This window comes from Rhinolophus hipposideros (genome assembly GCF_964194185.1).
Source record: "Rhinolophus hipposideros genome assembly, chromosome: 10".
In the NCBI taxonomy this organism is placed as follows: Eukaryota; Metazoa; Chordata; class Mammalia; order Chiroptera; family Rhinolophidae; genus Rhinolophus; species Rhinolophus hipposideros.
In genome coordinates, this window is record NC_138056.1 from 77,594,735 (window position 1) to 77,610,474 (window position 15,740).

The 15,740-nt window shown below is 33.5% G+C and overlaps 1 protein-coding gene across 4 annotated transcripts in view; it reads right to left on the minus strand.

Annotated features, from left to right (window-relative positions):
- Positions 1-15,740, minus strand: part of RDX (radixin) — an 89,388-nt gene that overhangs the window by 52,902 nt on the left and 20,746 nt on the right. For all 4 annotated transcript variants that reach the window (XM_081061913.1, XM_081061912.1, XM_081061911.1 and 1 more), the window contains exons 3-7: positions 10,621-10,704; positions 6,491-6,586; positions 5,688-5,962; positions 908-991; positions 559-705 (exon numbers count right to left, since the gene is read on the minus strand). In XM_081061913.1, coding sequence (XP_080918039.1) covers positions 559-705; positions 908-991; positions 5,688-5,962; positions 6,491-6,586; positions 10,621-10,704 — 686 coding nt within the window. The remainder of the gene's footprint in view (positions 1-558; positions 706-907; positions 992-5,687; positions 5,963-6,490; positions 6,587-10,620; positions 10,705-15,740) is intronic.

The following is a 15,740-nucleotide window of genomic DNA, read 5'->3' on the forward strand; positions in this document are numbered from 1 at the left end:
TTTACATTAATATGAAAGACAATACATGGTCAATTTCAAGATAAAATTACACTGTTCACTACACTTAATTCAGGGATATTCTACCTTATTGATGTCCAAAAGTATTCAAAACAAGTCCTATGAAAAATGTTCAGAAAAAGTCATATACCTATTAATTTCACTTTTCTCATTGCTCCTTATTTCTTATATATGGCAATTTCAACCTATATGCCAGGTGTAACATTTAAAGAATTATTTTTCACCTATTGAGGGAAAAAATTTTAATTAAGTTATTAGACATAACTCACAAGAGATCAAGAAGCATACTTCAAATAAAAGTGAATCATCCCATTTGATAAACACACTGAAAAGTAGAACTATGAAACCATAAGACATTGAGAAAATGAAAATATGATATCTGAAAGCCTACATGGCATTAACCAATCTTTGAATTTGAAAAAAAACAAAACAAACAAAACCAGTAAGGGTAATCAAGCCAACAAAGAACTAATTACAAACAGAACGTAAGATTGAAGCCAGATAGACCACTGATTAATGACTAGTTTGCTATTTACTTACTTGTCATCATGCTCATAAATATTCAGGCCCAAAGCATCAACACCTAGCCACAATTCAGTTCCTTTTTTATTTTTTATTTCAAAATAGTTGACTCCATACATTTCTAGATCCTGTGCAATCTTCAGGTATTCCATCATAGAATCTTCCCTGTTGAAATAAAGCTTATTGTAATATATTTAAGTAAGAGTATCTAATACCAAACTATTTACAAAAATCCTTTGGACTGAAATTTAGTGCTTCATATTTATTCATACAAGTCAAATTGTTTTTTGAGATATGATGTAATAATAAATGTTATCAAATAAAAATACTTTGAGGAGAAACACTAAGAAAATAGCCATCCAAATACCTTAGCATTCCTCTATGTTCTTCATGCCAGTTCTGTATTCTTTCTTCCCACTGTTCTTTTGTCAGTTTGTGTTGTTCCAAAACACTATAAAGAAAAAAATCTATGAAAATACCTCTGTGATTCAAAATCACTATTCTTTTAAAAATCTACAATGATACCTTGACTGTGGTGGTTGTCATACAAATCTATACATGATAAAATTGCACAGAATTAACAAATACACACACACACACACACACAAATGACAGCATGTAAAACTGATGAAATCTGAACATGGTAAATGGATTGCATCAATGTCAATATTTTGATTGTAATATTGTACTAAAGTTATGCAAGATGTTACCAAAAGGGAGGGCTGGGAGAAGGATACAGAGGATCTCTTATTATTTTTTAAAATTGCATATTAATCTATTATTATCTCAAAATAAAAAGTTTCTAGGATCCTGAAATTATTTTAAATAACATGTTTAAAAAATAGTTATTATACAGATAGATTATAAGAATTCAATTGTTTCAAATGAGTAATATATTGGACAAAAAAGGAAAATGACTTCCTCATTAGTAATAGAAAAATTACAGAACAGACTGAAAATCAGAATTCTTGAGACTTATTTCTTCTTTTACTCTGTGTATTTGTTTGCTGCTAAATTTAATTTTATTTTCTATAGGGAATACTTTATATAAAAGTATACAAGTATAACTCATACTTTTTTCACCACCCTTTGCCCTCAAAATAACTTACTAGTTTCTTCTGTATCTTTCCAGTGTTCCTTACTCTAATGTAAGCAAACACAAACGTTATCTTCTACTACTATATTTTAACACCAAATCAGCAAGTCAAACATGCATATAATTTACCTACGCTGTAGACTATAGACTATGTGTTTCTATTCTCTTTGGGTTATACAATGATAATTATTTATCTTTCTTTATTGGTGAATCCTCAGATCCTACTTCACTGATAACAAAAGCGATGGTGTTAAAATATTATTGTTTTGTTATATAAAAATTTTTACATAAAACCCAGTAATTTCTTGGCAGTATAAAGGAATCTTAGGATGCAATCTTCCCTTGAATAAGCTACTATTTAGAGTAGATATTCCTTACTGGGGTCTCAGACAGACCATTATGTTCTTACTACAAACTGCTCCTTTCTCAATGTATCCTCTTGTAAGCTCTTGCTTTTGGGGAGAAGAGTTTTGTCTTCCTCCTTAGAACACTTAAGTTTCCACATTTTTCTTGCCTGTATACTCCCTCTATCATTGTCTGGTCTGTGCTCACCAAGAGGAATGCAATCAGCCTTGAGGGCACAATCAGGTCAGCCGATTGCTGGTAGCAGGATGTTAACTTTATCTGAAGCTATGGGTTTATTACATTTGATGGCACTAAGATTTATGCTGTAGCTTTTTATATCTTGCATTTCAAATCTCATTTATTTGCATTTCACTTAATGTATCTGTATTATTAACATGAATGACTGATTTGCAGGTATCCAAAACCTCCTTTTTTTTCTTCTGTCCGGAACAACGGAGCCCCTTTTCATGCCTAAAGTCAATCTGTCCAACTTGACTTTTAATCTGTCTATCTGGGCCTTTAAATGACTTCTCCCTCCACTTTCTCAGGATCTTCACTCCACTATTTTTCACTGGGGACATATTTATTGTCCCCTGCCAATATATATTGTCATCAATACTCATCTGTGTTTCAGAGGGCAAAGATCACATTAATGTTGCTCACTACTACACGCCCAGTGCCAGCACCAAAGAGTACTCAAAAATTTGTAGTGAATAAAGGAATTAAATCAATTCTTTCCCATCTTTTACAGAACGTGTCTATAAACCTATGCTTCCCTACTCCTAGTTTTTTTCTTCTTTTAAACAGCAAACTTCATTCAAGAACTCTCCATATTCACTATCCTTTATTTCCATACTGCACATCTACTGCACAACTCCCAAACCACCACAATCTGGCTTCAGTCCCCAACACTCTACTAAAGCTGCTCTTTCCAAGGGCACTACAATCTCATTGTTAAACCCAACAGACACGTTAGTTCTCTTCATACTCGACCTTGCTGTACTATTTGACACTGCTGACCAGTCTCTCCTTAAAGCATGCTTTTACCTTGGCTTCCATGATGTAACACTCCTTTGCTATTATTCTTGATTCTCTGGCCATTTTTATTTCCTCAGTATACTTTACAGGAGCCTCTTTCTCTGTATTTAAAACTTAAGTTCCAGTGAGGTCTGCCCTAGGACTTTTTCTCATTACATATGTACTTCCAGGTCCATCTCCTTTACTCTTATGAGTTGTCATCTATTTACTAATTACTCCCAAAACTCTATCTAGAGCTCAAATTGCTCTCCAAGATCTGACCCCACATCTACAAATGGGTACTAATGGCTCTCTTGGTTATATTGTAGATATTTCAAACTCAACAGGTTTAAAACCAAAATCTTCCTCCTGCAAAATGCATGCCTTTCCTCCACATCTTGGCAAAAAGGTATTACTACCCACCCAGATGCCCAAATCAGAAACCTGGCATGTAAAAATTTGTGTATCAAGCTCTAAATTTTTAAAGGAGAGAGTTACTATCTGGTGGAGTTGATTGTCCATTATTACCAGAAAACTAAACTTTACCATGGGAGAACAGATGCTTCTCTGCATTTCTCAACACAAGAATTAAAAGCATCTGTCAAAATCATCAAATTACTTTGTCTGATTTTTGATCACCAAATAAACTTCTGATTACTAATTCCCCATCCCCCAGGTACTTAAATAGTGAGAAAAAAAGTGTGCTATATACAGTAAATGGAATAAGTTAATCATTGTGAACATATTTCTTCATTCTAAACCAAAAAATTAGTACTCTGACATTATGAGTAAGTCTCTTTTAAGCTTAGATAGCTGGAATTAGCACTTCAGAGACTATCAACTTGACAAACACCTATCTGGACCTCCAGTGTTAAAGACTGAAATCTTAAATACATGCTATCTTCCTTCTTTTTAAATAGAATGGGTTAAAATACACATGCATTTAAAATAAAGGAATTAATTGTACTTAAGTGTGATTCCAATGTTTAAAAGACTTTTTAAAAATCACATCACTATTAAATGTAAACCAATTGTTTCATCTGGTGTGCAACCAAACATCAATCTGATTTAACACTGAAAGAACAACTTTCTATGTTATAGTTGTTGAGATAAAATTGTTTATTTTTTAATGAACAAAAAAAAATTTAGGGGTAATTTTCATCATACATAATACTTTATGAGCTAACTTAAAACTTAACTTGCTGTGTATTTTACTATATATAAATTGTACCTCAACTAATAATAAAAATGAATCCTTATCTGAAATTCTACTGTGCCAGTAATCAATTGCTCAATTCAGTGCTTAAAAAAATCTGAGACAAAGAATTTTGGGTTAGAATAATAATCAAAATCAGATAAACATACAGACTAACAGATATCTTGTATTCTTATTTTTTTCGTGAACATGCATTATTTTACCTTCTAAGATAATTATTACTGCAATAATATTAAAGGGGAAAACAATGTAACTTTAATAATCAAATATTATTGTTATGTTATAAAGCGTATGTCCACAGAGCACAGTTTGTTAGGTGAAAATAAATGCTAATGCTTATAACCATAGGAAATAATTAAAAGTGGACAGGAAGTAATTTAGTCTTTCTTCATATTTAGTACTTATGAAAAAGAAATTACATCTAAGAGCTTAAATACTATGAGGCAGTGGTACAGAACTGAAATTTTAGGTTAAAAATATATAGTTTTGCATTTAAATAGTATTTTTAAAATGTGAGAATTTGGACTAAGGACAGTAACAATTTCTCTCCAGGTTCTAAAAGAAAGATCTCCACGTACATTCTAATATCAGGGATATGTGTGTTACAATTAAGAACTGAGATACTTAAAAGTAACATTTGATGCTGTACTTTCCTTTCTTATATTTTTTTTGAGGGCACGGCTCACAGTGGCCCATGCGGCGATCGAACCGGCAACCTTGGTGCTACCAGCACTATGCTCTAACCAGCTGAGCTAACCGGCCACCCTGATGTTGTACTTCCTAAATTTCGTAAGTAATACTACCAACTAACACTTATATCACACTTTACAGTTGAAAATGTAAACCATGCCATCCATGAATAATCATAAACTGTAAGGTACACAGAGTAGAATTATTATCCCCATTTTGCAGATTCAGATATCAAGGCTCAGAGATCTTAGTTTATGCACCCAAGGTCACATAACTAGAAAAGGTAGAATTGGTACTCAAAATCCAGGTCTTGTAACGATTGTTTCTCGTGTCATGCTGCTTTAAAATAACTTAGTGACAGCAGTATACTGCAGATGAGAACAGAGCACTAGACTTGTAGTCTGGAAAATGAGTTTAAAATGTCTTTTAAAAAGTTAGAAACTTAAAATTTTAATTCTATGGAGGAAACAGGCTGGTACTTATTATTCTCAAAAGCATTTATCAAGCACCTATCGGCCAGTGTGAGAATTTTTACCAAGCAGCAACAGTCACATCTTCCCCCAAACCCAATCTCCATTTATTGTTTATCTCGTGGAAATGAGAAGAGGCAGAGTTTTAGGTAATTACAGACTATACAAATCTTTGTAGCTACTGAGTCATGATTTTTAAAACGATACTCTCTGATTCAGCTAACAACTTAAAAATCTTAAACAAAAAATCTATTTACAAACTTCTGAAATATAATTTTTCAGAGAACGTAACATAAAAGCATGTTTCACTTACCGCTGGGGTAGGAGTCTATCATTAGCCAGGTAGCCTTGTTTGTGAATCTCTTTGTTATAATCTCCATACTTGGCTTGGACAGCATAGGAAGCCAAAAGGACTGCAGTTTCTGGTGGGCAATATATCTCATCATTTAAGATAGCTTCTTTAACTTGCAAGAAGAAAAGTCTTTGAGTTATTTCTTGAATTAATTCCTCAGAAACATCTTCAGGAAAGAATTTAGCTCTAAATTTGAACTGTAAAGGATTCTCTTTTTTAACATCTTGCTGTGTCACCTGGAACAGTAATTTCAAGTATAATCAAAAAAAAGTCTTTTAAGTTCACCATAACTGAACCTAGTCACATCAAATTCTTTTTGGAAGAAAGTAGGATGTGAAACATCAGTAAGATTCTAAACTTATAAATAAAATTGGAGGTGTGTAAGATTCTAAACCTGTAAAAAACGTGAGAGAAAAAGATTCTGTGCTCATGAATGTGACCTATAACTCATGGATCCTATCTAGTAACCAAACTGAAACTTCTCGAGAAGATTATCCTGCACATGTTTAAATCAAAGTACTAAGTTACAGCTAGTAATATTTCTTATGTGTTAAGTTTTCAAATAGGAAAAGTGAACATTTCTTTTTCTAAGATGATTAAATTGATGGTATCTTACTGAATTAAAAGACACCACACCTTTAATAATTCAGAGGTAACTACAAAAAGAGGCCTGAAATCAGTCATACCCTGAGCCTTTCTGCTATAAATTCATGATCACAACTTCAAAATAACTTATTAGCTGAATGTTATTATGCATACTTTACCTTTTTATTTAGTTTAAGCCACGTAGAATAACCTTTGCTGTCCACATATTGCAGCCCAAAAAACCAGACCTCACGCAAACCAACTGTTTTCACCACCTTAAAAAAAAAAGTCAATTTCAATTCAACATTCACATTATAACTAGATGGCACTATACTTCAAAACAAAACCACATAGGCATTATAGATATATTCTTTTGTTACAAAGAAACTCTTTCCTAAATTTAACATATTAATTAAAGGAACATTGCTGAAAATTTAAATTCAGGTTTTGTATATTAAATTTTGTAGTGTCATTTCAATCTTATTTGATCCACCTTTTTATACCTACTTTTCCTTCTCATCTCCCATCACAACCCCAACAAACATGAAGACTCTGGGAAATAGAGACAGAGCTGTCATTATCCCACTTTCCTGTTTCAATTTATCCCCACAACGACACTATTGGTTAGTCAAGGCAAATAGTATTGTGGTGATCAGAGTCTCAGAGGACATTTAAATGCCATGCCCTAGGTTATCCAGCTGGTGATTTTACCCCCACTCCCTCTTCCCTTCACTCACCATCAAATATTCTATGTTCTTCCCTAACTGAGCAAGAAACTATTCTTAGAACATGCCATGAATTTTACACTTCCACAGCTTGGCTCATGCTTTTGCCCTCTGCCTAGAATGTTTCTTCTGTACCTTACCACCTGTTGAATAATTTATTCCTCAAGGCCCAGCTCAACTAACATGCATTCTGTGAATGAAGCTGTCCTATCATCTAGATAAAAATAATCACTTGTTCCTTGATGTTCCCACAGTACTTTATCTAAACTGCTATTAGAACATTTACTCTATCATATCATTAACTATATTAAAAGTGAGTCTATTTACTCTCCTTGACTGTTTAAAACTAAGGACAGATTGTTTGCCTTATTCATTTTAATATCCATATCATCTCAAAGAATAATTAGCCTCTGGTAGGCGCTTAAAAGTATTAGAGTAAATTAAGTGGTAAGCTAGGACACACACTCAGGATTGCACCAACACTTAACAGTATATTTAAAATTCTATATTTAAAATGAAGGAATTGAGCCAGAGGAAGTGTTAAGTTTATTAACATTTTATAAGAAAGATTTTAATATTTTACAGAAAGATCCAACATTAGTTCCTAAGTGATAAATATTTTTGGTACATTTTTTTAATCTAAAAACATGCCAGGCTTTTAGTTTCAAAATAGCAAACTGAACCATTCAGTTTACTTTCCCTCTCTTGAAAACTATCACTGAAAATCATTTCACAAAAAATTTAAAAACATTTAGCTGTACTAGGAAAGGTTACCATCAAAAAACCAAAACTGAGAAATTTCTGGATCATATGGGCTATAAAAACTCATACCGATATAAAAGCTGATCAATGCCAAACAACTAAATCTTTAATGTGGACAAAGAAGGTCCCAGATAATTTAACTTTGGCAAAAGATAGGCTGTCCCAACAGTGACAAAAAACATTCCAGCTCAGAGTGGCAGGGATAGGAAATTTACACAGGTCAAGGGCTGCAACAGACAGAAGTGTAGCTGGTCAGCTTTTGTCTCCAGACTTCGTGTGACTCACAATTCTGGCCAAGTAGAAAGGGGGTTTGCCACCATGGGCACAAAGGACAGCACCTGAACTAACTTCAGGCTTTCACAACGAACACCAGGAAGAGCAAGAGAGCTCAGCTGTGAAATTCCTTAAGGGGCACTATCTCCTCAGTGGCCCTTTATCAACTTCTGGAAGTGTTCTTGAAACTTTCAAACACATACTTCTATAAGTTAAAAAAATGCCTGGGCACATACCTACAATATATTTATTTATAAATTATGCATATGCTATCACATTAATACATTATAAAGCATCTATTTTTAAAATAATTTGAAAGAGGAAAAGACAAAAATGTAGAGAAATATTGTAGTATTTTTTCTTGTATCCTAACAGATCCTATTAAGCACTCTCCTTGGAGGTATGAATACTGTCTTCTTTAATCCCATAGGTAGAAGCTAGAAGATGAGGCTAGTGAAGGAAGAGTCAGCAGAGAGCACACAAAGGACCTCAAGCATTCAAGTAGAGACTCCTACACAGCAGCTGGCCTCAATCTAACATCATAATCAGAAGTAAGGCTTTGCTACAGGTGGACTCGTGTAGCTATGTACCCTCATTTGAGAGGACCCCTCTATCTAGGTAGGTTCTTGGCCTGACCCTGAACCTACCTACTTGCCAGCTTACCCCATATGTTCACTACACCCAAGGGAAAGCCTGCTTTTCGATCCTTGCATTCAGGCTCAAAAGAATTTGTGGAGAAACAGAACTGTGATATTAGAAATAACTGCAGAGAGAGCCCATTAACAGATAATAATACTCCTTAATCTAGACTTGCATTCACAATATGAAATCTACATATATGTGTTGTATGTGTCAACTACATATGACACATACATGTTTGATGTACTTTACATGGATTCTCAATTCTCACAACAACCTTCTAAGGGAGTAATGTTATCATCATCCTAACTGTACAAATGAGAAAAATAAGGCAGAGAGAGTAATTCGTCCAAAGTCAGTTATCGCTGAGACTCTACTGCAAGCAAATGTGGCTCTACACATTATTGCGCTATAATAAATGTGGTTTCATTTTCCCTGGTATCCAAAGTAAAACAATTATACCTAATAAAAAACAAGTATTTTCTCAGTATCTCACAACAACCAGTATCTCACAAATATCTCACAAGTATCAGTATCTCAGTATCTCACAAGTATCTAATATCAAAAAGGCCCACTTGCTAATTAATTTTTGATGACTACAAATATTTCACTCACTATAAGTAACATTTCAACTTGCTATGAAGTACAATAAATGCTAATTCTATTCACATTTTTTATTCATATAAGATAGGTTATATATTTACAAGCAGGAAGCCTAGAAGAATCAATAGAAGTGGATATTAGTTCACAAGGTAAAATATCTACAATGTGTGGTACATGCAGCTGCTTATAATTTTGTTTTAAAAATCTGCTCACACACAAAAAAAACCTTTTGGCTTCCAAAAAGACTTACCAGGGCTTTCAAGATAATTAATTACCAATCAGGGGATTAAGTATATCACTTTGTCAAGAAAAGAAACAACTTTCCAGGAATTTTAAAATTTTATTTCATTAGAGTTTGGATCAGCATGTGATAGGACACCTAATAAAAGAAAGAGATCTAATAGGTCATTTCGTGCTGCAATGCCAGAACGGCTCTGTCCTGTTCTCTAAGGTCAAGTTAGCCTGACCACAGACTATTGCACTCCTGCTCATACATAAAAGTTTATGTAAGTTATCTTCCTCTAAGTTTCATGTCATGCAAGATATATCACGTTCCTCCTTTGTGCAATCATCAATTCACCTTCTTAATTACTTGACCTCTGGGCACCAATCCCTATATCCTCCTTTTCTCATTAAAACTTGATTACTTACAACATTAATAAAACTTGATTATTTATAACATTAAGCTCCTCAGTATCACCTGAAGAGCTTAAATAAAAAATACTAACGGTTTAGAGTAGACCCCAGACAATTAAATTGGAATTGCTGGATGTGGTTTCCAAGCACTGACTTTTTTTTTTAAGTGCCACAGGTGACTCAAGTGTTCACTCAAGAGTGAGAAAAAAAAGACATGATTAGTAACCAAAGTTCTTTAACATGCCATCCGTGTTCTAACCCCAGGCTAACGCGTTATGAGTCTATGAGACCACACTGCTGTTAGGTGCCTACTCATAGCCTGTGATTCCCTATGCTTTTGCTCCTGCTGTCACCTCTATCTAGATCTCCACCTATTCCACTACACAGGATATCTGAGTTCCTTTTAGTAGTCATTACAATGATTTGCACAGCAAATATCAAATAAATACCTGCTGGTAGTATTTTTTAAAAGTCCTATCCCTCAAATCTAGGAATGAGAAAGAATAACAATATTGCTATAGCTGTTCAAGATATCTGAATAGGTATTGTGAAAATTTTCAGTGCTACAGTGCTGCATTATCCATAAAGGTATACAAAAACACAGAAAGACGCTACAATAACATCCATACTGTGGTGTCAGAAGTTGCATACTTTCTGTGGTTAAATGATACCTGGTCAAAAAGTTGTTTGCCGGTTGTATTGGGCTGGATGGCAAATTCCAGCTCAGCATCCATTGTGGTTACTCTTACATTGATCTACAATAAAAACAAAAAGGATAATCAATGGGAAAGAGAATGCACATATTAAGTATTAGGCATGAGAAAATACTTTTATCTGATTTCTAAAATAAAGTGATACAACATGCAGGCAGTAAAGAGCAACTTCATAATTATACCTAATAGTTTCTTTATTAGATAGTGGTAAAGTTTGATTTTAATCACAGGAAATCGTAAAACTATTTGAAAAACAAAGACCTTATGAAGTCCTCTTTTAAAAACATTGAATACTTCACATTTATTAGGCAGTATGCTATGAGTTTTCCTATTTTCATTTATCCCCTACAATACTAGGAGATAGGCTCATTTCTATAAAAATGGAAAGAATTCTCATTACTTGCCCAATGATACATCAATATCAAATGCAGAGCAAGTATTTAAATTGAGGTATAACTCGGAATCATTTCAATGTCATTCATTATCCCATATTTCAACACAAAATCAGATAGTTGTATTCATACTACAAATGTATTCACTTTACAAAAAGCATTCATCCATTGCCCTTTGTTAGATTCTATTCTAAATTCTAATTTTTGTGTGTAAATACCTTTCCAGTTGGATATCTCACCAAAAACTTAATTAACACGCCTTAACCAAAGTTTTAATTCCAGAGTGGCATCTTTACCTAGTACCACCATGATGTGATATAAATATTTTTAACTTTTACTCAACTCTTTTCATGTTTTATTCATTCTACAATAACAACTACACATGTAGATCTTATACCTTCCCTAATCAACTAAATCTTATAAATTATTCATTCTTCAAAATACTATCTATTAGGAACTACTGATACACATAAAACAACACATGCAATATACGTAAACAATGAAACATAATAAAATGAAAACTACTGTGATATAAGAAATATGTATTTGGTCTTCATGCTGGTTCCTATCAGAGCCCCTAAAATCCTTGGAGTTTTCTAACGATAGATCTGAGGAGCATCCTTTGTTATTCATAATAAGCCTTTCTTCCACACCAGAGTTTATGCTGATGAGTGACTCTAGATGGACCCCTAGAGAGCTTCAGGATGAGGTCTGGTAGCCAGAGAAACCAACTAAGTGATTAAAGAAACCCACCCCAATCTCCAGGGAGGAGAGAGAAGCTGGGAATTTAATTCATTGGCCATTGATTATGAACTAATCAATCATGCCGACATAATGGAACTTTCAATAAAAACTTTAAAGGAAGGGGTTTCAGAGAGCTCCTGAGTTGGTGAACGCATCCACTTGCAAAGAGGATGGTGCACCCAAATTCTTTAAGGACAGAAGCTCCAGTGCTCAGGACGCTTCTGGACTTCTACCTTCTGTACCTCCTTCCTCTTATGTGTAGCCTTTATAGTAACCAGTAATAGTAAGGAAAGTATTTCCCTGAACTCTGTGAGCTGTTTCAACAAATTATAGAAACTGAGGAGGGGATCATGGGAACCCTCAATCTGTAGCAAAATTAGACAGAAGTGTGGGTAACCTTGGGACCCACTACTTGTAATTTGTGTCCAAAGGGAGGGGGCAGTCTTGTGGGACTGAGACATTAACCTGTGGGGTCTGTGCTAAACTCCAGGTAGGTGATGTCAGAATAAATTAAACTGCAGGACACACAATTGGTATCCACACAGAATCGGAAAATTGATTGGTGTTAAAAATCCACACATTTTGTGTCAGAAACTTTGTGAGTAAAGAAAAAGTTTTCATTTATTCACAAATCTACAATCCAACTTAACTAAAAATGACAAATAATTTTGCATATACCAGTGTATTTCTTCTTTGCGAATTACCCTGTCCCCAATCTTCCACAGGTAAACACTAACCTAAATTTTGTGTTTGTCATTCCCCTGCTTTTTTAAAAAAGAACAGTGCTATCACAAATGTAGGTACCTATATGCAAAATATTTAGTTTTTCTTGATTTTTAACTATGTTAAAATTGTACAGTACTTATTAATAAAGTCTTCTTTCTTGATGTAGGCAATGGTTACATGGGTATATTTTATGAAAATTCATCAACTATACACTTATGATATGTTTGATATATTTGATAAGTTTAAACAAAAGTTATACTACACTGTAGTTTGCTCTTTCACAATTATATATCTAAGATCCACCAATATTACTGTGAGTAGTTACAATTCATTTTTATTGCTATACAAAATCTACATTAGACAATTTACCCATTTCCTGTCAGTGGACATTAAATTGTTTCCAATTTTTGGCTATTAAGATTAATACTGTATGAACATTCTTACACATAAGTGTACACATGTCTGAGTTTCTCTGGAAGCATATATACTCAGAAGAATTCCTGGGTGATAAAGCATGAATATCTTCAACTTTACCATTTAACGCTAAATTGTCTTCCAACATGACAGTATCAATTTAAACTCTCATCAGTAGTGCATAAGAATTCCTGCTGATCTGTATTTTCACCAACAGTGAGTATTATCAGATTTTTTAATGTCTGACAATGTAGTAGATGTAAAATACCTCAATGTGGTCTTAACGGGCAAATCCCTGAATCCTAATGAGGCTGAAAACATTTTCCGATGTGTAGTATGAAGAATTCTAAGATAGTCCCATGATCTCCATCTCGTGTCACCCTCATGATGACCATATTTTGCCATGTATAATGCGCACTTTTTTTGCCCAAATTTGTGAGGGAAAAATAAGGATGCGCATTATACATGGGTAGTACTAATTTCGTATCTATAGAAATGTTTTTAATTCTTTTATTTACGCTTATGAGTTAAAAGTATAACTTTAGAAATCAATAACAATATCCATATGCAAAATAATAACCTAGAATATAATCGGTTTTATTGCACTTATGACAAACTTGCAAGAACAAAGAAGAGGTGTTGGCCTTCTATGATGCGTAAAAATGGTAAATTTGTTACCGGTACATAAAATTTCTTGTACCTTGTATCTGTTCTTGTATTTTGTAATTATTTGTTACATACAATTTCTTGTACCATATGTTAAAAAATAGACATTAAAATTCCTTTATAATACAAGAAAACAAGTACCTAAATGTAAACAAATAAAAATCTGAATTAAAAAATTAAAATGAAAGTTTTTTTTTCCCTGAAAGTTTGGGCCAAAAATGTGGGTGTGCATTATATACAGAAGCGCATTATACACAGCAAAATACAGTATGTTATATTACTTGACAAAAGGGATTTTGCAGGTGTACTAGGATGTTAATCAGTTGATCTTAAAATAGGAAGACTATGTGGGTGGGCCTAAGCCAATCACATGAATCCTTTAAAAGCAAAGCCTTTTCTCTGAATGGCTGCAGAAATAGTCAGAGATTCAAATTGTGGTGATGAATTTGACACAAAAAGAGGTTCTCCAATGCTGAATTGGAGGGGCCATGAGGCAAGGACATAACACCAGCTTCTAGGAGCTAAGAGTGACCCCTAGTCAATAGCTAGAAAATGGGAGCTTCATCTTCCAGTGAAAAAAAGGATGGATCATTCTACAAGGAAATCAATGTGCCAATAAAAGGAATGATCTTGGAAGAGAACCCCAAGCTTCAGATGAGGAGAATGCAGCTGAGCTAAACCTTGATTTCAGGCTAGTGAGACCCTGAACAGAGAACCCAGTCACATCATCCCATATTTCTAACCTATAAAACTGTGGGCTAATAAATTAAAGTTGTTTTAAGCTACTAAATTTGCAGTAATTTGTTACAGAGCAACACAGAATACATTTACTAACTACTGAGTCTCATCTTTGAAATGTCTGTTCATGTCTATTGCTTATTTTCCTAATTGGGTTATTTGCTTTTTTCTTACTCCTATGTAGGAAATCTTTATACATCCTAGATATTAATAATTTGTTATTTGTGTTATAAAAAAATCATTTCCCAGTTTATACTTTGTCATTCTACCTTGTGAAGTGCCCTTCTTTATAATAAACACATCCTTAATTTTAATATTGAATTTATCAATGTTTACATACAGGTATCCTTTTTTGTGTGTCATATTTAAGAAAACTTTCCCTATTCTGGAGACATGAAGATATTCCTGTATTTCCTACTAAAGTTTTTCTTTTTTTTCATAATTTGTCTTCAGTGATTTTTGCTTATGATTTGAGGTAGCAGTCCAATTTCATTTTTTAATCCCCATAAGAATAAAGATATGGGGATTTAAAATATCCAAACAATATAAACTGATTAGTTAATTCATTCCCCAAAGACTACGCTGTCAGAAATCAAATGTCTAAGTATGGGTCTGATTCTGTGCTAATTCTGTTGCTTTGGTCAATTTAACTCTTCTGCCAATACCATTATTGTCTTAACTACTATATCTTTAAATAAGTATTGATACCTGACAGAGCAAATCTCCCCTCTTTGTCTTCAGAACTGTTTTGGCTTTGGTTGGCTCTTTCTTCTTGATCTTGGCTTCATATAAAATTGTTTATTTTTCATAATGAATCATAATCAATAGCCCATTATGATTAAAACTGGAACATTAAACTTATTAATAAAATAAATTATCTTGGGGGTGAAAAATGACATCTTTTCAGTATTGACTTTCTATCCATGACTATGGTTCTCTCCGTACATTAATTTAGATTTTGAATATCTTCCAGTGTTTATAATTTTCTCCATAAAAATCATATTAATCATTTGTTAAATATCTTTCCCGTAGGTCATTATGGTTTTGCAGCTATTATAAATACAGGTCCTCAATCCCTTGACATCCTAAAAATATTGAAAACTGAAGTTTTTTAGCTAATTTCTAGCAAAAATTTCACACGAAGTGATGTGAGACTAATTTGTAAATTAATTCACCCACTTCAAACGACTATTCACACATTGATCTACAAAAGTATTAATGTTTTTGAGGTAATACAACATACCTTGAAAGAAGTTTCATGATATGATGACATGTGCATATAATATATGGTCTAGTCATTCACCTTTCTAAAATAAAAAAAATCCCAAATACTGAAACTCACCTAGCTTAAAGGGTTTCAAATACAGGATTGTGAATCTGATGAAATCTCTTTCCAAA